Source organism: Podarcis erhardii (genome assembly GCF_964252035.2).
Source record: "Podarcis erhardii genome assembly, chromosome: 11".
Classification (NCBI taxonomy): Eukaryota; Metazoa; Chordata; class Lepidosauria; order Squamata; family Lacertidae; genus Podarcis; species Podarcis erhardii.
In genome coordinates, this window is record NC_138501.1 from 22,367,817 (window position 1) to 22,390,151 (window position 22,335).

The 22,335-nt window shown below is 41.6% G+C and overlaps 1 protein-coding gene across 2 annotated transcripts; it reads right to left on the reverse strand.

The window, feature by feature from the left end:
* Positions 1-7,399: 7,399 nt before the first annotated feature.
* On the reverse strand, positions 7,400-21,907 carry MACIR (macrophage immunometabolism regulator). 2 transcript variants are annotated; one of them, XM_081880863.1, is made up of 2 exons: positions 21,817-21,907; positions 7,400-9,665 (listed from the first exon to the last, which is right to left on the reverse strand). In XM_081880863.1, the coding sequence occupies exon 2, from the start codon at positions 9,642-9,644 to the stop codon at positions 9,018-9,020; it is 627 nt and encodes a 208-aa protein (XP_081736989.1). In that variant the 5' UTR covers positions 9,645-9,665; positions 21,817-21,907; the 3' UTR covers positions 7,400-9,017. The 2 variants fall into 2 exon arrangements, with proteins under 2 accessions (XP_081736989.1, XP_081736990.1); XM_081880864.1 differs by having other exon boundaries at positions 21,821-21,899.
* Between the last annotated feature and the right edge of the window lie 428 nt (positions 21,908-22,335).

Sequence of the window (22,335 nt, forward strand, 5' to 3'; positions counted from 1 at the left end):
AGTTAAAAATACAATTCATTGTGTCTTCTGACATTAAAATTAACCTTAACAATTTATTTTGGTTCTATTATTAAACAAAGTTACAATTCGTTGCACCTTTCTGACATTAAAATTAGTTATAACATTCTCTCCCACTGGTGTCTTCATTATACTTCCTCTGCTTTCTACGCACGCTGATTTAGCCTGATTCAGACACTGACAAGCACTGCCTTGTTTTTGATGAAATGCATATTTAATCTTGAGGGCTCAACACCACAGCTCCGATGGCTGCTGATGTGGTTTGGTCAAGTCATGCGGCAAGAGACGGCTGCAAGCCTGAAACCCCCATCACATGGAAGCAATTTTTCACCAACAGCCACACCGTGCTATTTTATTAACTTAAGCCAATGCTCATGTGTTTTTGTTTTTTAAAAAAGAACAACTGGAAAATAGCTTAACATTAATGGGACTGTCACCATCCTGTCCTATATTTCCACTGATGTTGTCCCCCCTTTTCTGTTCCTCTCCCTTTATTTGCCCACCATTTTATAGTGATTTAATTGATTTTCATGCTATTTCAATACAGGATTTCCAGAATAAGCACTCCAACAAACATAACAGGAGCTCCATTTTCAGCTGATTTCAAAGACGGTGGTCATAGGATTGGCTTTAGCACATCTTTGCTGCACCTATTTTGGGCTGCTTTGCAACAATGTGCTGAATCAGTTGTGGTGATGCGCTAAATCTAATACACAGCTGGCTCAGAAATCAATAAAGTCAACTTGAGTTGATTTCACTATGTCAAGAAAAGAAAAGAGCCAGAAAGGTTCATCCTTTATCATTTGAATAACAAACTAATTTTAAGGGTTCAAAAACCTAGGGAACGATTTGGAAAACATTACTTTTCTTCTCATTTGAGTACCTGTACATATTGATAATAGAGTTCTGTACACTAGAAGTGTCTACTGTGTTATAACAGTGGTACCTTGGTTTACGAACTTAATCCGTTCCGGAAGTTCATTCTTAAACCAAAGCGTTCTTAAACCAAGGTGTGCTTCCCCATAGCAGCAGGGGACTCAATTTACAAATGGAACACACTCAACAGGAAGCGAAACATGTTCTTATTCCAAGGCAAACACCTACTTCCGGGTTTGCAGCGTTCTTAATCCAAGTTGTTCACAAACTAAGCTGTTCTTAAACCAAGGTACCACTGTACTTTGGGAAGCCAATGATCTTATTTTCAAAATTTGTGGTTAAGTTTGCATTTCCTAAGAGATTACATGAAACCTTTAGATTAATGGTGGGGAACCTGTGTTCCTCCAGGTGTTACTGACTTACAACTTCCATCATTCCTGACCATCGGCCATGGGGCTGATGGCAGTTGGAGCTCAACAACTTTTGCTTCTCTACTCCTGCTTTATATGTTTTGTAGGATCCTGGTAGTGTTCTCATATTTAGACTTTCAGCTGGACAACTGCCTTAATGTGAGTGTTAATAGCTGCTTGGACATGATCAACCCAGCGAATGCTGCCTTTTAGATAACATGTCCTTGGCAATAATGAGTAAACAATCTAATTACAGATAGGTAGCCGTGTTGGTCTGCCATACTCAAAACAAAATAAAAAAATTCCTTCCAGTAGCACCTTAAAGACCAATTAATTTTGTTTGTCAAGAGGGAAATAAAAAGATTTAGGTTCTGGGGCATTTTATCTCTCTTAAAACAGTGTAGAGGAAAGGGGAAACTAGACTTAAAGGCCGTTCATGATTAATGCGCAACCTTGAGCATGTGAAATATACCTAGAACTAACTTAGTTGGTCTTTAAGGTGCTACTGGAAGGAATTTTTTTATTTTGTTTAAACAATCTAATTTAGCTTGTCTCAAACCCTAACACGTACTCATGCTATGAAATGGCACTTCTGTTTCCCCACTCACCTCCGCTTTTTCTCTCTACCTACTGATAAGATTTGAGACTCGTGTTTTTCTGTTCAACGTAGCTGAATATAGCTCAGCTTGTTAACCAGATATAAGCAGCCTACAGTATTTCACATGCTCAAGGTTGCGCATTAATCATGAACGGCCTTTAAGTCTAGTTTCCCCTTTCCTCTACACTGTTTTAAGAGAGATAAAATGCCCCAGAACCTAAATCTTTTTATTTCCCTCTTGACAAACAAAATCCAATTAAGCACACTTTTTGAAGTCTATATAAACACCTCTGAAATTTCCCCTGTAGAAATTGCTCACTAAAGAGATTCTCATTTGTTCCACAGACATTTTGCCTTCTGGCTCAGGTTCAGCTCATTTAATCATGGAAGCCACCACACTGGATTGGATGTGGAAACCTACAGCTGTTTTGAGAGATAGATCTGTACTTCAACAAGCTTTGGGAGGGTGGAGGGGAAGAAGATGGCAATGTGCACGGATATATTTTTTCAAAAGCAAGCGAACACCCCACATAGCATTTCCTTTGAAGAAAAGCCAAAAATAGAAGTTTACAGACAATGACAAACATCTATCATGCTTTTCATTCTGGGTCCAGGCACTTTACTATGCACACAAGTATTCAGTGATCCAGTAAATGGGTATCTGACTAAAATGCTGATGTGTAGGTTGCAGTTTTCATGATCTATCACTGCTGTTCCTTTAAGAGGAAAGAGTATCAGCTCACAACACTCAGCAATGCTGCACGACAAGCAAGAGGAAATATAGTAAATTCAAAGAAGCAACACTGTGGTGTGACTGAAAGGTTTCCCATATCACATTTCTTAACTCAGCACATTCAAGAAATCAAAGTATGGGCTACACCAAGCTTTCTGGAGAAATGGGTACTCCAATTATCTCCCTGGAAGTAGTAACAGAATGACTAGGTTTAATAGCATCTAACCCACAATTTGACTTGTTAGGGTCATACCCCAGAAATAGGCTTGTTTCACCACATTTCTGCTCTGGAATATTCTGCCTTTTAAAATCCTTTTATCCATGCAGATATCAGCTGAAATATGCAGGCAGCATTCTAACCAATTCCTCAAGTAGTATGTAGAATTTGCTACCATTTTCCAGTGTTCTGACCATTAGGTAGAAAAACAATGGGATAATTAAACAATCATTTAGCCCCCTTTTTAGTGCTATACAGTGGTACCTCGGATTACAAACATCCCAGGTTACAAATACTTTGGGTTACAGACTCCGCTAACCCGGAAGTAGTACCTAAGGTTAAGAACTTTACCTCAGGATGAGCACAGAAATTGTGTGGCGGCAATGGGAGGCCCCATTAGCTAAAGTGGTACCTCAGGTTAAGAACGGTTTCAGATTAAGAACAGACATCCGGAACAAATTAAGTTCATAACCAGAGGTACCACTGTAAAAACAAATCTATTAAAAATATTTTAATAAACACTGCTTTTATAGATTATTCATAGTTTACAGTGACACTGGCTCACTACAAAATATCTTGCAACAGGATAGTGCAACACAGAAGCATATTTTTTTTTCACGTGAAAGTGGTAAGGACGTTTTTCCATGGGAGACGTTACCACCACCCCTCTTTCAGGGTAAAACTGGCCTTGCTTAATTGATGTTAATCTATTTGAAGCCCCAGTATTTCCTTCTTTCCTCCTCAACACGGCATTTACTCTTCACCTCAGCCTTGTACATCCCTGTACTGTACTGTTCTCTCCCATTCTTGCTTTAAAGCTTAATCCATTTGCAGACGCCACATCGCACAGTGCCTCTGAAAAAACTACTCCAGCAATTTGCTCCAAAAATAGAATGCTAAAAGCACTCGGAACGCACTTATGGAAACTGTGTATGTGTAAGAGGCAGAGGGAGAAACAAGATAATGTGCAGTCCTGCAGAAAACTGTGGCTTTCTCCCACTTTTCATTAGGTGTTCAAACCACTAATGGGTAGCTGGAGTTCTTACAGGTAACCCTTGCTCATATCTCTTTGTCCTTCAGAGAAAGAAAGTTCACTATCTTCGACAACAATAGAAAATGACTAAACATCGTGGATTAGGTAACATCACCGACCCAGAGTACACAAAACAGGGTATAACAGTTGTGGATGAATCATTAGGAGTGTGCAAGTTCTAGGTTGCAACAATAAGCTATTATCTTCTTTCACATAGTATTTTATAGGGATCAAGATTTAAAAACAACCGCCACCGCCTTAGGTTCAGTTGTCAGGAAACCATACAAAATTATATCCTGAAGCATTGGGAGGCTGGAAGGATGTTCCTAGATGCCAAAGCTGTCTTTCCTTTGCTCAAACGTGTACTCTAAAAAGGTGCCTCATGCTTCCTTCCTACAGATTCCTGTAAAACTTAATAACCACCTAGATATAAATGCAGAAGAATTCCCAACACAAAACAAAGATTTTTAAAAGGGGGCATTGCTGCTGGAAGGGGAAAGGAAACAAAAGTTACACGAAGAAGCTTGTATTTATGATCAGTGAATTAAATAAAGCCTGCTGCAGGCCTGTGTTTTGAGCCCAACAAGAAAACTGCGTATCACCTTCTTAAATAACTCTGCTAGTTACCAAAAGCTTCATGGAGTCAGAATCCAGTAGTCAAGATTCAACAGAAAACAGAGGGGTAGGGGGAGATAATTACTCATATATGTCAGATTGCCAAGCACATTACTGAGCTGGTAACTATTAACTATAGAAGTGCTCAAACGGTTAGCGAAAGGTTTACTTTCACAGAGAATAAATAGAGATTGAGGATGTTGGCTACGCTTGTTCTTTGACTGAGCACCCGGTGACCCTTAATATTTTGCACATCTTCTTTTTCATACCTAACATTTGATAAAGGCTCCGTCTCCTGATATCCACGCTCCACATATAATTGTTTATCCACATCCTCAAATCCATGCTGAAATCTAATCCAAGAGACATAGATGCAGGTTTCATTATTTGCATTCAGTATAAGAATTGAGGAGAATTCAGTCCATTCCACAAACAAGCTGACCTAATTCTTACCTCCAGGACTCGTACAGGGATTGGAAGACCAATAGGGTTTGGATTCTATACCTCTCCAAAATTTGCAGTATAGTTCTTAGCTCAATAAACACGCCCAAATGCAATTAAACAACAACAAAAAATGGGTATTTTAGAAAATACTGTTACAAAAGTTTACACTGACATACAAAAACATATTTAAACTAAATTAAAGTAAAGCAGAGCTTTGTGGGTTGTTTTTTTAATCAAATTAATGTGGAAATGGGACATAACAGATATAAGAATAAACATATACAAAACTGACCGTTTCCAGATTTATATTAAATTCAAAGGCCTGAACACTGGATTAAAGTTTTTCTTCTCCGATTGGAAATTCTGAACTGAATTGGCTTTGCAATAGTCTTTGAGGAGCATATCTTACACCACAGTCTCTCCCTACATTTCCATGGAAGTCTCTCATGTCAATGGAACAAACTTCCCAGTAAATGAGCTTAGGATTGCAGGCTTTGCATAAATTGTAGAGGAGCTGAGATTTGGCAGCCTGCCACGCTTTCATCTAGCAGTGGATCTCTTGCACAAATTCCTAGCTGCTGCTAAGATGATATACGGAATCTCAAAGGAGAATAAACATGCATTAACATATTTAAGTTATGGATTGCAAAGAACAAAAGCAGGCTTGGAGGGAACAGAAAGCCTTCAAATGAATTAAGGAAGTGACTTCTTTTCTTTGGGTAGCGTCAAGATCCAAAAATATGCAGAGATGGCTGTGAAAACTTAAAAAGGTTTCTACCCAGTCCTAAAATAATTTGAGCACATGTGTCAACATTTAACGGCTGCAGATTGTCATATGCAGCTACAACTGCAGCCTATTTGCCTGTTATGAGATCTACAGCTGAGGCTATTGAACCTATTTGTTCTTCACCCAACAAGTGATGAAAGCACTACAGCAGCACTGATCACCTGTGGGTGGTCAGGAGGGAGATGAACCACCTACTTCCTCTCCCTTCCCCATGTAACAGTTGATTGTCACCGCCAGGTAACAGCACAACTATCTTCTAGCACACATGCCACCCTCCCCACAGAATTTACATGGAGGGATTTCCCTCCAGCATCCTTTGAACTCCTTAATATGGAAGATCAGTGGTGGAAAACCTGTTTGCACTTGAAGGTTTCTTTCACTGGATTGGGATGCATGAGTCCATAAAGTATACAGGGCGTATTAAACTCTTTGCTACAGTGAAGTCAAAAACCCTATCCCAGTGGTGCCTTTCTACTAGCCCCAGCTGGCAGGGCAGATGATCCGAGATGATGGGGGGTCCAACACATCTGGAAGGTTATCCCTGCCCTGTACACACTTGGATGGGGAATAAACTTCGCTGAACTCAGTGGGACTGACTTCCCAATAAACACAGGAAGAACTGTGTTGCACATGACGTACAAAAAGGGGGGAAACGCTCAACCAGATGGAAGAAGCATTCCTTCTATATTGAGACATTGTTTCAAGGACCCAAATATCTGCACGTTTTTCTTTCACCAGTGATACAAGCCTTTAATTGTATTAGAATTAAACAAACAATAAAAAGAACGGGAACAGTGTGGCAGCTGTAGAGGAATTCCTAGTGTGAGCCTGAATAGCAATTCCCGATTTAACTTGACTGCTGCAAATAATTACAATAGCTCATATAATAATAGATTGCTTTGAATCAGGGTTCTGTCAAATCCCCGAGAGCATTTCTCTCCTAACAAATCCCCGAGAGCATTTCTCTCCTAACAAATGTTTCTTGCAGGATATCTAGAATAGGTGAATTTGGAAATGACGGACCGATTTAAAATTGGGCGAAGATATTATGTGGTAGTTAAAATTACTTCAGAGTCTAGCAATGCTCGGGTTTTGCCAATAGGAACAGGACTGAAGCTCCACTCGCATGTTAGTCCTCCTGTGCAGAGAGCTAATAAATGGAGAAGGACCATGTTTCCGGGTCCTACAGCTACACTCCATCCATCACCCCTCCATCTACCTTGGCCCAGCTTTCTGACCTCCATATGTTTCATGAAGGTCTGAAGGGGGAACCAGCACCTTCAGTGGAGACTGAAAGTGAAGTCAGCTGGGACAGCACAAACCTTCCTATCTCTTGCAGGGTAAGCTAGAATTGTCTGTTTCTTTGCCAAAAAGAAGACCATTTTGCACATGACCGCAAGGGGCTGCTTTGGGAGTTATCCATTTTACACAGTAACAAGGTGAGGTGAAGACAAGAAAGTTTGCAGCTCATCTTCTTCATAAAAACCCTCCCATGTACAATATCACCAAGAGAGGGAAACAGCAGAGTGAACTGAGCTGTACACAAACACAGCTTGCAGCATTTCTTGTTATTACAATGTTGGGGGGAGGGGAGGAGTGTTGCCACACAGTTTAGGCACATCACCACAGTGTCTAACTCTCAAAGCAACAACACACGTCAGGACCATATAAAAGTATGGACATCATCCTTTTTATTTCATAGTCAACAATGTCGTTCCACAGGGTAAAATCAATAAATAATGTTTAATCAATAAGTGTAAAAACCCTCTTTGGCATTGGACGGTATTCTTCTGGTCAAACTAAAAGCTATGTAGGAATAGTTCCTTAAGAAATCATTCTTCACTACAATATAATGGTGCAAGTTGTAATAATTACTAGCGCTCCCTCAAAGTTAAACAAAATCTTTTGACAGATTCTGCAGGTTCGACATAACTCTGGGGGAAAGGTGTCAAAGATGAGACAAAGCCTAGTTTTCCAAAGCATGTGCTCCCTTCTCCAATTCTTCCCAAGAGACAAATAACCCTGTCTTTCTACTCAGAAAAGTTAGAACTGTGCCAGGAATTATTATTATTATTATTATTAAATGATTTTGTTTCACAGTCAATTTCTTCAAAATTGAAGCTTCAACTTCTAAATAACTTACAGATCAAAAACATTAAATGGTTGTACACTGCTTCAGTAATAAACTGCACATCCTAAAGAGACTAACAAACAAAATTATCCATTATTTTAAAATGCTATGGTTAAGCCAAGATAAATTAGGATATTTTTTTTGACATGATTTTTCAAAGAAACATTTTAAATCAGTGCATTCGACATGATTCATAATCCAGTAAAAGCCTTCAAGGCTTTTTTTAAAACAAACAAACAATCCCAAATCCAGGTTGAAAAAGTAGTATTCAGTGCTGTAAATAAACTGGAATGTTCAGGTGCAGTGCTAAAATGTGGTCTAGCAAGACCCTCCCCGCAACAATAATAATGTAATATGGTAGTTCTAGAATCTAAACTAGTATTTGTATACTGCAGATGCAGATGTTCACGATGTATATACACAACATAAAGATCCTCATGTAGGTGTTAAGACAACTTTTTTTTAAAGAAACCTACAAAACTAAATTAAAATCTGTTAATGTTTGCCTTCCAATATTCTATTTTTCTCCAAAACAGTTGAAGTTTGTTTTTGTTTTAATTACAATGAAATCAATTTGAAATTGAAAAGTAATTCAATTACATTTTTAAAAAAGTTGTAGTAACTTAAGTACTCAGGCTTAATTTCATCATTGTTTTTTGTTTTTTGTTTTGTTTTTCGTTTTGCTTTTTCCCCAGTGCAAAACCAGTTACGGCAAATGTAAACTGGATTCTTTTAAAGAGCACATGGGATTACTCAAACGTATTTTTCCTATGATGCAAAAGTCATTACATTTACACACATATGCTTAGTATTAAGTAAGAGTGTAGTTCAGTGCTTATCCATGAGTAATTTCTTACAGCAAGTCCAGTTAGAAACAGAAGTCATAGTACACCGATTTCCGAATTTATATCGTCACAAGTCCAGGTATCCATGTGCAAACCCCCCTGTTTTGTTATACTGTTCTAAAGATATCTGCAGACAGAATTTCCAAGTATTTCCTTCCACGTGATTTCCACCCCATGCTATCTTCATAATCTTACTCATACAAACAGCGGTCTGGTAACACTTGGCTGCTGCAGCCAAGAACCCCGTGCATGGCTTGTCCACCTTGTAAAGAGCTTTTTGATGCGAAGATGAGCCAAGGGCAATATATCTTCATGTGTTGTTCTGAGCAAACATACGGTCCCCTCTTAGGGTGAGGTGTTGGAGCTGATACTGAAGTACGTCTGTGTCGGCTGGTTCCTTGATGTTCATTCTGTCCAGATTGAGGTAGTCTAGGGATTTAGAGTGAGCCCTTTTACCCTTGAAAAGGCAAAGAGGCAAAGGACCATGAAAAGCCTTGTAGGGTTCATAAGGTAGTGGCTTGGTGCATTTATCCCCTGAGCTGGGCATCCGCCGCCTTCTCCGGCCATTGATCGCTGGGATCTCGTAAGGCTGGTAGTACCTGCTTCTGGCTTTACACACCCGGGAGGAGCGGGAAAGTCCTGAATCGAGCTGTTTGGAACGCAAAGTAGGCACTACCGCTTCGACTTTGTTCTCCTCCCCTACAGTGCACTTCTGAGCTAATTTCAGCAACTCCTCCCCTGTCGTGAAGCCAACCAAATAGTTAGAATCCATGTGGAGGATCTGGTAGCCTGAAACAGTCTGGCGCATCGGAGAACATGGGGTGCTGGAGCAGCGAGGTTTCTCGGACTCGGCCTTGCCGGTGGCACTCACATCAGCAATAGGCAACGGGAGAGTAGCTAAGATAGACCTGGACTCCCCATTAATGTCAACTTCCATTTTAAATATGAATCGGCTAGCCTGGAAATACAAAAACAAAACAAAAAAGCAGTTTGATTAGTGTGTTGCAACGCACAGAGCGACATAGAGATTCGTTTCTTTGGGGCTGCCATTTCTCAAGTGATCCCAAGTTCCAAAGACTAGGCTGGGGTGGAAAACCTGCAGCTTCATGTTGGTGGGGGAAACCCAGGAGGAGGGGGGGAAGAGGACAGTGGGGGGGGGGGAGAGGAAGCCAAAACAGGCAGAGCAATGGAACAAGGCGGTGAGTTTAGACGTCTGGCAAGGAAAAGGGAAACCAGGTGGTGTGGGTGGAGGGAAAAGAGAGCCCCAATGGGCTAAGTGGTAAAAGGAACGTGTGAGGCAAGAGCAATCCATCCCTCCCCTAAGCGAGCGAGGAAGAGGGAGAAAGTGAGAAAGGGGTGGCAGAGAGAGAAAGAAGGGGTGGCCTGCCCTGCCCACTTTTGTCATTGGTCCTGCCCACTTCCAGCATCCAGTCCCCAAAGGAAAGGAAAAGTTCCATGCTTTAGATTTTCATGGGCCAGAGTAAGGCCATGCATTGTAAGAGAGTTGGACTTGGATTCAAGTCCCACTTTTGTCATGAACCTGCCCTGTAGCCTTAAATACCTTGTTTAGCTCTCAGGTTCTGTTCCCAAACTGGGAACTGTGGCCTGTCTACAATGTGAAGCCAGACACAATAACCACTGCAGAACCCCATGGATATGCAAACATTATATACTGTGTACAATAAATAAGATTTCACTGAACACAATTCCCAGGTCTTGCCTGGTACTGAAGCTACACAACAGATCAGCTGAAGGCATTTTGACTAAGCCCAACTTGGACGTCTGAAAGATGTAGTACCAGAGACTACTAGCAAAATAGTAGATCTTAAGTTTTCACATGCTCCCAGTTCAGAAGCTGAACTGGTGGATGTGAAGGTCAAAATATCACTAATTTGAAGACATACACACACATTAAAAAGCAGCTATTTTCCCAGAAGGTATCTTGAGCTTCCTCCTATGTAGACCTCAGTGAGAACAGCTTCCTCTGAAGCTGGTCTGACCTTGTACACCTCCTATTCAAGAACCACTGAAGCAACTAGTGCATGCCAAGTGAAAAGCTACAAAAGTAATCTAACTACAATCATATACATTTCTCATTACTTTCAGTGGGACTGCCTATTTATGTAAAAAGTCTGTTTCCACCTCTCAGTGAACATTACCTTTTTAACATCTGGTTTAGAAAGGGAGGAAAGTCAGCATGTCCTCACACAAACCTTCCAAAAGTAGATTAAGAGTACGTGATCCATAATCTCTGTTCACTGTGAAATGCTCACAGACAGCTAGCTGCCTGACCCCAAGAGAATCGGCAACCTTGATTGCATCTATCTAGTACTTGACATGACAAAAGCTTCAGGTGAATGGGAAGGCGTCTTTGAAAGTTATTTGCACTAAATCTGCTATATGGATGTCAAATCAAGTGGCAAACAATGATAGAGTCTTCCAAACATTTTTCGGTCATTTAGCAGCTTGCTTTATACACACACCAATCAAAATAAAAAAATGCCTTCCAGTAGCACCTTAAAGACCAACTAAGTTAGTTCTAGGTATGAGCTTTCGTGTGCATGTACACTTCCATCTGAAGAAGTGTGCATGCACACAAAAGCTCATACCTAGAACTAACTTAGTTGGTCTTTAAGGTGCTACTGGAAGGCATTTTTTTATTTTGTTTTGACTATGGCAGACCAACACGGCTACCTATCTGTAACTCAATCAAAAGAAAATATACTCCGAAAGATCTATATTTGTGACTTCTTTCTCAATCCTACTCACAGTTACTTGGAAACATATTCTGTTGATCTTTCATGGACTCATTTTTACTTTAAGTAAATGTATTTAGGTCTAAGATTCCAAGAAAAGGAAGCAAGATATCAATTTCTAGAACTAAAACCTACAACTTTTATAGCTTTAAGTAAATTTCAAAATGTAGAATTTCATACCAACAAAATACACATTTTAGCCATCTGGTTTATCTTTTTTCAAGCTGTAAAGAAAGGCACATCTCATCTAAACATATGCTCATAAACATTATTATAGAATACGTAATATATTGTCAAAACAGAAAGGGGGAAACCTTGAAAGCGAGTTTCAAATACAGTGGTACCTCTGGTTGCGAAAGGGGTCCATACCGGAGGTCCGGCCGCATCCCGAGGAATTTGCAACCGGAGGAGCACTTCTGCACATGTGTAGAGTGCTTCTGCGCATGCACGCGTGGCGAAACTCAGGGAAATACTTCTGGGTTTGCCACGTTCGCATCCCGAAGTTTATGCATCCAGGGGGATACGTAAGCGGATATATGACTGTATTGTTATGGAAGCTGCAAATGTTGTAGTAATACTGCAACTGAATGGACTTTTCAGTGGTGGCCTCCACTTATGGAATATGCTCTCCCCAGGCACCATCATTGTCTGTCTTTAGGTGCCAGGCAAAAACACTTATTTACCCAAGTCTTTGGCCCTTAAATTTTGAGAGTTAACTCATTTTGTCTATGGCCTCTTGTTGTGCTCATCCTTTTAAGTGGGATGGGTATAATTCAACATTTATATACACATATAAATATCTAGACTAACATTTTAGGCTTTTGCTTTATTGCTGTTGTTATATTTGGTTTTAATGTTTCACGGGTTGTTGTTTTTTCCTATTCAAATGAAATAAATAAAATAATATGACTGGGAACACAGAACATGTGCACAGCATGGATGAAAACAAATCCACTGCAGGTATTGAATAGAAAAAAAGCCCCTTCCTAGATTTTGTACTCTCTTCCTAATATATTCCAGGAAAACTGAAGCTTGGGTCGTATATACTGAAAATACCTTCTGCTCCTCCCCTCTGTTCCACTGCAATTTCAAATGTCAGCAGAGAATTGTCCATTGATTATAACCATCAATGCCCTGTGTCAGGAGAACAAGGACATAACTGTGCCACTCTCAAGGGCCTTGGCCAGTTTGGGAAGGATTTTTATGGTGTGTGTTTCTTCTGGGTTGTTTAGGAGCAAGCAGACTCTAGGGTCAAAACGAACAGGCAGCATTTTGTTTTATAGCACAGTTACATGAGAGTAAGCATACTGACTAGGAAGATACACACTTCCTATACAAAAAGTGCTTTCATGAAGGAGACACTATAGAACAGGGATGTCCAACAAGTCAATTGCGATCTACTGGTAGATCCCCATGGTGGATCTCTGACTCCTACCATGCCCTCTCACCCCACCCTCCATTGTTGTATGATCTCTAGACGGAGATTTCTCTGTGCTGCTGTTTTGATCCACAGTGATCTTTTTGTGAGTGACTTTACCCCTTTGTCCCTTGCCTTTAACCCCCCCCCAAATGGAACTGCCCTCCCAAAAAGCATTTTTTGTAACCCCTAAAACCCCCAAAATGGAGATAGATCACTGCCAGTTTTTAATTCTGAAAGTAGATCGCAGTCTCTTGAGAGTTGGCCACCCCTGCTATAGAAGATTGCCCTGAACCTCGGGGAAATGTTAAGACAGAAATAGTTTCCAGATTTTAAAAAATGTAAGCCACAATTTTATATAAACATTTATCTAGGACTAAGTCCCACTGAACATAGCAGGAACGACTTCTGAGTAAGTGAGCACAGAACTGTGCTGCATTTCATACAAACCAGGGCAGCCTTTCGGACGCTGCTGGACTCCAACTCCCATCAGCCCCAGCTGGAATCATCAGTGGACAAGAATGATGGGAGCTGGAGTCAAGCAGCATCTGGAAGGACACAGACTCACCGCCCCAATGTAAACTAGAAGGTTAGTAAACTGCACAAAACCTAACATCATCGTTTTGTCCAGGGATGGGGTGTGATGGGGAAACTGCATTCAATCTAAATTTTGGTAATGCCACACCTCCAGCCATTTCGTAACTGGCCTCCAAAATTCTAAATATGCCACTGGTCCAGAACGATTGACAACCACTGAATTATGTGAATGGCTTAAAAAAAAAAAAAAAGAGTAACTTAACAGCAGACCTTGATAATGGTTAGGGAGGCTTTAGCCTCTACACTGCCTGCCCCACAACTACAGTCCCAATATGAACTGTGGGGGCCACAGCTTCTATTAACATTTGAAGAAAAGCTTTCATTAGTACAGTTTAATACAAATAGGTGGTGCAAAGGGCCCAATCTGGGCCAGGTATACAAGAGGGTAAAAGGATTAAAGCCCTCCTTACTCCACCAGGTCTTGATCTGGATCACACATGCATTTACAGACACACACACTTGCTTTTTAAAAAGCAATTATGTGAATGGTGTCTTGTCCAGTATGGCCTCAGACTGACTCCAACTACATTCATCCTAAAATAGTTCCCTCGTGTCAGTCTGATGAGCTAGCAGCCCATGAGATGAATGCAGGAAAAGGCATCTCTGGAAACAATGGTATCATAAGCATTTTACATCACAATGGAGATTCAGTTTCTGACTATAATGGCAAAACTAAGAACCTTGAGGAATGGTACTGAAACATTCTCAAGATCACAACACAGATTAGGTATGCTTTTACACACACACACACACACACACACACACACACACACAAATAAATAAATAGATTGCTACTAAATAAGAGTGACTGAAGTTGTGTTAGTTTACTACTGAAGGGCAAAGAAAGATTGCAGAATATACTGGTCGACTATAGGCACAAAATTAGAGGTTAACATTTATCTCCAACGGTCAATCTGAAAGTGAAAGGTAGTAAACTAACCAGATGTTAAATCTCTATTCCAGTTACACCTCAACACCTCAAAAAGCTTGAAGTCCTCTGAAAGGCAAGTACAAATAAATGCTGAAAATGAGAACATATTCCATAACGCCAAACACACCCATAAAATATTCAAATCTATACTGCACATGCTTTCACATCCATAGGATTTAGATTAATTGAGAAAGCTGTAGTCTAAAAATCACCTGATATCTTAACGAGGCAGGATTCTCAATATAATGCACCTGCACGTTCAAATGACAAATCAGACATTTTACTGATTTTATGGCTGGACTCCTAAATATGATTTCATATGATGCTATTTTTCTCTTATTTTTTTGGTTCAATTGTTTTGTTTTTAACATTGTTATTGTAAGGTGCCTTAAATGGAGGGATAAAAATAAATACCCTGAGTACAGATACAGGCAACGGTGCCTAGCAAGATCAACTTGGCTCACTTTCTGCACCAGAATTATGTTCTCATTCAGAGCAACAGTTCTTCAGACTTCTTACTAAGTCCCGACTTACTCTGTGCTGTATACAACAAGGCCATCCCATCAGCACAAGGACTTTCATTTGTGCAACTGAACATCCCTTCCCTCTGCCTCCCCCTGTGGGATGGGGGTGGGTGGGGGAAGGAAATTATGTTGTGTAAGCAGAAGTCATTCATGGAAGCATGGCATTTCATGGCATTGCCCTCCGTGCCCCGTGCTGCATGCAAAAGCATACCCATGCAAACATCCCACATGCCCAGTCACATTTAAACTTCCAGTGTTAGAAACTAAGATATATAAGCTAGGTGCCAAATGGCTCCTTCAACCAGGGTTACAGTCACCAAAATGGAATGCCTATTTTCAGTTTTTGGGCCAGATGCCTTGGAAGTCCTATTTTTTCCATACAACTTTTTGGTTCTTGAAATTCATTCTGATTGTTCAGATAAAATATGATGGATAGAATTCTCCAGGGTATGTTGCTAGTGTGTGAAAACAGTCAAGATTCAAGGATCCCCAGGCACACACCTCCAGATGGTGGAGAAGTCAGGCATCTTCACTAGGTTGCAAGTGTCTGATAGCCAAGTGCAAAATGCACCTGGTGCCTATTTTGATTTTAATTCATTTTAATCCATTTTTATAATGTTTTATAATGTTGTACTGTTTTAGTGTTGTTAGCCGCCCTGAGCCCGGCTTCGGCTGGGGAGGGCGGGATATAAATAAAATTTATTATTATTATTATTATTAGTGAATTTCTAATGCTGAACGTAGCTGCCATGAGTGCTGATCCACACACATATAGCGTTGGCACGACGGCAGCACACCTGTCCAGTCTGTGGGTCACTGACATGCCAATATTACACATCCATGGGCCACACATAGTGCGTTACATATGACAGAAAACATGTAGAACACCCACACTTCCCCCATGATTTGTATCACAGAGGATGCATTCTGTTAAAAGTCTTTCATGGAAGCCCGACTACAGGCAGAGGAAAAGCCAAACTTAAGTTACTTGTATTGAGACAGGATTTTAATTTACCTGTTCAGAAACTGATTACCTGTTAATTCTGTTGTTTATAGTGACTGTTACCTGCTGCAATTGTCTCCTACATTCCAGTGATGTTTTAAGACACTGCAACTTTTGCTTTCAATCTGGCCTTGAGCATGGTTCCCAACAATGGAAAGGTGTGGTATGGCTATTAGGTATTAGGGAAGTTTTTTACATCACTACTGCTGCAGAACTCCCACCCATACTTACAAGCTTTTGTAATATTTGCTCATTTTCTCCTGCTTTACTGTACAAATAATATTGGAAGGACACTTGCTTTCCATGTGTTGATGTGCGACGTGCTTTTTTTATATAGAGATCTTTGGTATTTGGCATGACAGCTGACACTAAGACTGTGGTTGTGTGCATTCAGTTCTACATGTATTGCACATGCAGGTACAAAGTGTACAAAGTATGTATGTGGCATATCTAATAGGTAGACAGGATGAAGTTTTGCATAACTATATATGACAGCAAAATAATGCACACATATACACACAGAGAAACACTTGTGAGCCCAGAGATGTGTATAAACAAAGAGAACTTCATGTTGGCAGGTGACTGAGGAAGTGTTGAGGATGGGGGAGAAGACAGATTATTATTGATAACCTTGTTCTCACCTTGGCACTATTCACTACAGACAAATAGCATTTTGTTACTCTCCTGTAGCCCATACAACTGAAAACAACTTTCTTGACTACGAGCTCTCTCCCAAAAGATTGAAAAGGAAGCGTCAGCCAGGACAAGAAACGGGCTGGGATTTCACATGCCATCAACTGCTCCAGAAGCTTCCAGGACACACAACATACATATCTAGGGCAGTCATGTTTTGGCTTTGAAAGGGATAGCAGTCACTGAAGTCCCCCCAAACTGTTGCATGGGCAGTCAGTTTTCTGTCACTGCCCATCTCCTTAGAGGAGAATCCAGGATAACGTATCATTCCATGGAACACAGTGTGATAGCCAATGTTGTTAAGAATAGGAAGGTAGTCAGCACCACTGGTCCACAGTTCTATCAAGAAGCACAGTAACTTGTGAATGACCCAAGACTGTCAGACATGAGGATGTGGTTGAAAACGTCATGGAATTCCTTGTTTACATACTCTCAAGTGATGATGGAATTATCTCCTCTAAATACTGCAACTTGTCCATACTGTCCTAAGAAAAGCACAGATCTCTTAGGCCTATATAAGATATCAATACTGGTGAGAAAAGCAACAGAAACATTTTCCCTCATTTTATTTGCCACGAAAAATATACATGGAACAATTATGTTTCTCACACAGGTGATTATTTAAACTGGTTCATTGTGAAAAATGGGATCATTTTGGCTAGCCTTAGTCCCTCGCCACTACAATCCCTAAGCAACAGATGTTTCCTAATGCTTGTAGCGTGTAGTTACATTCAAACCAAATGACTGAAAGCTTTTTACGTCATAAATGCGCATGCTTGCGTTTTGTGGGATTTGCCAAGCAGAACCACTTGGCTGTATTTGATTAGACAGTTCTGCATGGATCTGTATACACAGGATATATAATTCCGGCTGCATTAAGCACCCCAGACACAAACTCTGGCACATATAACAAAAGACTATAAATAGCTTTTTCAAATCAGACCTGCAGCATAACAACTCTGGCTGTTTCTTTTAACTGTGATAGTTTTTCACAACCGGGGCTTGCAGTGCTTCTTTTGATGAAATGCACACTTAACCACCGTAATCACACAGATTAAACCTCTTGAGTCATTTAGCACCCGAGCATTAAAACTCCACAGAGGGGCTTCCAAGATGGCACCAGCTAGCCCCACTCCATAGATGCAGACTTCTACAGTGTCATTCTGAAGCAGGGTCTGGGTGTGGATATGGGTGCTATATGCGCAGGGCTCCCTTCACTGAGATAGAAACACTCACCCATTAACACAGTAGATTCATATAGTGGTGCCACAAATGGACAGTACCCAGAAAAGCAGGTGATGAGACCTACAGATTGGCTTTTCTGCAGCAACCTGATTATGGAACTCCCTTTCTAGTGAATCTCAAAATGTTTTAATTCACCCAGGTATTGAGTACCTGAAGTTTTTAGAAGCCTTTGAGGTTGCTGGTTTGTGTTTTAGTTTGTGTATTATTTAACTTAATGTTGTATGGCTGCCCTGGGCTCCTTCTGGAGGAAGGCTGGGATAAAAACCCAGTAAATATACAACAGTGGAGCCCTATATCCCCCTCATTGGGTCACCTCTGGATTGGTGCCAGTGTCTAGTATGAAAGGTCAGCCAGCATGTACTCAGAAGCCCCTTCACACATTAGTTACCAGAAGAGGCCTAATGCAACTTGCAAATCAAATTGCATTTGTACACTGATGACCATCTGTCATGGATGATTTAGCTGAGTTTCCTGCATTCCACGGGGTTCAGCTAGATGACCCTTCCAACTCTATGATTCTATGATAAAACTTTTGCTTCATTGGTGCTCCAGAAATGTGCACAAATGTATTGCAAGTGAGATAGTGAAGATGACACAATACACTACACTCCCCATAAACATAATGCTCAAGGCAGTCTTTGGATTTTGCTAGTTGTATACAGAGCTTCTGGGCCTAAAGAGAACTCAGGATTTTTGCATCCAAGTGGGTTATGATTTGAGATGCAAAATTTCTGGAAACTTTGTAGCTGTGGGAAAATGAACTTTTTTTGGGGGGGGGGATGAAAACATGAAATATTCCTTTTTTTTTAAAGCACTCTTTACATATTGAAAGTCAATTTGTTACTTTGGTAACATAAAATGTATTATACATAACTCGGTTTACCATGTAATTCTCATGTCTGATAAATTAGCAGTATAGCTTATTTAGACAATAATTGCAAATTGAATTTGTTTTTAAAGTTTTTGTTAGAAATGTAGCTACAAGCTACTGCCAAACTGTAAGGAACCTAACATCTCTTTGGTTTTGCCTGTTTATGAGGAACAGGCAAAAACAGAAACCATCAACATCCAAACACAACCAAAACAAATTCTTATTTATCGGGAAATTATTATATCACCTCCAGTTCTCCACTGTGTCAAGCAGACATAAACCATCCATTTCCATATAAAAAGCTGAGAAAAAGGGGATGGAGGACAAAACGAAATGAGTACTATATGAAATTTAATCAGTCTCTTTTTCTAAGCTATCACTATCATTTCTCTTTCTTCTTATTTGTTATTGTATTAATCATGGGCTTCCAACAATTGAAGATTTGCCTAGATTGAAACATGCTTCTACTCTTTCAACATGTTAGTTTATTCCTTGATTTGGTGCATTTTCAAACATAGGCCAGCTTATTTTACATGCTGCAAAAAATGGAGGGATCTGAAGTAGGTAATAAACATGAAGACTCAGAGGCTGGGTTGTGCAAAGGCCTTGTCTCTATGTTGCAGGAGGAATATTGCTTGGCAGAAACCCAGACTCCTTGACCAAACACCTGAAGATGTTCTGTGCTCTGCAACATTTCAAAGCACCTTTCCGACACTAAGCCCCAGGTGTACTGCCTGTTTTGTAATCCAGTCAAATGAGGAAGCCATCATCACTTAACATTCTGCCTTTAAATCTTGGATCCAAAGGATCTGTAGCAGCATGAATTGAGTTGCAACAAAATTATTTTGCTCTGTACTTTCTGCCACTCCCAGTACTTTTGAGGCCTAGTCAGAAGGAAAGAAAATGATTCACTAACTATGCCAGCAATGCCAAGTCCACAAGCAAATAAGGTACTGGATCTTTCTCCCCTCTGCTGTGACAATGGCTGTGCCCTTCAAGAGACAGAAATGCATCTTCATTTTGCATTTGATAGTTGAACTCTCTAAGTACAACTCAGGACTTGCCTGTTCTTAGTATACTGGAATTGTAAGGATATGATACGGTACACAGTCTTACATAAGTCTTCTGGTTACACAGTTTTAGAATTCTTTTTTGGGCAGAGTACTAAATATATTAAAAGCTGTTGTTATGAAATATTTTGTTCATAATTCTAAAATAAAATATTTCATAACTCATATTTTTTTTCAGAAAAAAACAAAGCCAAACAAAAGGCTTTGGGGGAGGGGATCAGCTTTCCCATGGAATTTCCCAGGCATTCACATTTCTAGTCTTAGTTGTAGGTATACATTGCTGACAATGCTTTAGAACAGAGGTTTCTGGAATTTCAAAATATGCATAAATATGGGTAATATAAGGTGGCAGCAAAGGGGACCTTTGCTAGAAATATATAATAGTTGTATAATCTGAAAATGTTTTGTACTTGGGCAACCACCATGGTTTATCATTGCTGTTGAATAAAGGTGTTAACCTTTAACTTCCTTTGAAGCTACAACCTCTCTTTTGCCATGCGTGGCTCCTGGTCGCCAACATGAAGGAGCTTCTGCAGAAAAGAGATGCAGTGAATACAGTATGCAGTGGTGAAGATCAGGCTCCATGAGAACAGGGTCAAAAAGATTCCAGTCTGTCATGCAGAGGAATCCATGGCTGCCAAGAGCTCTCCATAGTGCTACTTCCTTTTATGGACAATGAGTCAAAGCAGCAGCACCAAGGAGAGTCATTGAAGCACGCTCAGAGAGAGGGAGACAGCACACAAACTACGCTTCAGCACTATTCCTTGGCACAGCTTCAGTACTCTAGCTCAGCAATGACAGAGATGCATTTCAGCAGACTGAGAGGCAGAGGCTGCACAGCAGCAGGCAACTAATTTCGCTCACCTTATTCGCTGAAATTAAACTTGCAGTGGGGCGGCACCTGCTTTGTTTTAATGCTTTGCCATTTCTTTCTGCAAGACCTTGGGAAACACAGAGTGTGGTGTAGCTAAACAACGTTGCTACCTACAAAGGCCTGCCATTGTGTAGAAGTGTTTGGCATTTTCTTGCAAGGGAAAAAAATAGTACATGACGCCTCCCTACGCAAAGCACAGAGAGCAGCGCAAGATCAAAGACCCTCATGCCACACTGAAATAAACAAACACACATGGATTGCATCTGTAAGTCTGGACTTCATATTGTATGTAGCATATATTGCACAACCTAGACAACACCTTACTGCATATACAATTGCAAAATACTGCGCCCATCTAAGTACAACAGTCTTAAGAGAGGCCACACAATACTACATAACTATTGGTGTACTCTAGCAGTTTTTTTTTTAAAAAAAAAAACCTACTATCCAGAAGCTAGAGAAGAGTGTGTGTTCTAAAGCCTGGCGCATGTGTTGCAAGGCAGGCATTTCTGAGCACATGCCATATAAAAAAACCATATGCACATGATTTATGCTCAGTCCGTACAGACACACTTAAGACACACTTAACATAAATGTATATAACCTACACAAGCTGGAATAGGATTTTTCAGACCGGCACTTGAGGGGAAAAAACAACAACACACACACACACTTTATAAATGCAAATGTATTATCTACTTATGGGCGCACACAAGCACCACTGGAAAGAATATTCATGAAAGCACGAAGGCAGTTTGCCTTTCAGACTTGGGCTACATCGCACCAACGAAGCGGACCGCCAGAATCCCGCGGCGTGTAACGAAGGGAGACAAACGTACACACAACCCAAATGTTTACAAGCGCGCGCGCGCCCGCAGATACACCCACAGGCGGTGCGCTGCACCTCGGTCGCCGGGCGCGCGCGCCTCCTCGGCCGCTAGACCTCCTCGCCTCGCGGGCACGGCTCTCGTCGGAGCCTCGCCCAGCCCTTCGTTTCTCCCCGGCTCTGCCCACGGGGCTCTCCCGAGGTGCCAAGGGCGCGCCTTCTTGGCGCATCCGCAGCCGCCGCCGGCCTCTCCTCAGCCCAGCCCGCCCCGACCTTCCTCTCCCCCTCGCTTGCTCGCCTACCTGCCTTCCAGGGTGCCGGGGCCTGAGGGGCCGCGTCCCGGCCGCCGGCGACGCTGCGGCGGCGAGCGAGCCAGAGAGGAGAGGCCGGCCGCCCCGCCCCGCGCTCTTATTCCGCGGGCCCGGGGCGGGGATTGTGTGGCTGGCGAGGCGGAGGAGCCGCTCCAGCGCCTGCCTCCCCGTCCGCCCGTTCGCTGCTTCTGGCCCGCCCACCGCCGCCTTCCTGCCTTCCTGCCTGGCCGGGCTGGAGGGACGGACTCCGGCCTGCAGGCGGCGCAGGGATTGGCGAGTCCTTGAACCTTCTCAGGCTCGCGGGGGCCTTGCATGGAGCCGCCCTGCGAGGCGGCCGTTGCGGGGTCCCTGCGCGCGCCTTTGCGCTCGAGCCCCCAGAAGGAGCAGGTGGCGACGTCCCCAAGGGGGAAAGGGCAAGTCTTGGGGCGCCTTAAAATAGGGGCGTGATCAGCATTTATTTACAGGGGGGAGCAGGACACCCGCCTGGTCCTCCTCCTCTGCATGGCTCTG

Coding starts and splice junctions, on each gene's coding strand:
- MACIR (XM_081880863.1), bottom strand. CDS start 9,644: ATGGAAGTTGACATTAATGGGGAGTCCAGGTCTATCTTAGCTACTCTC.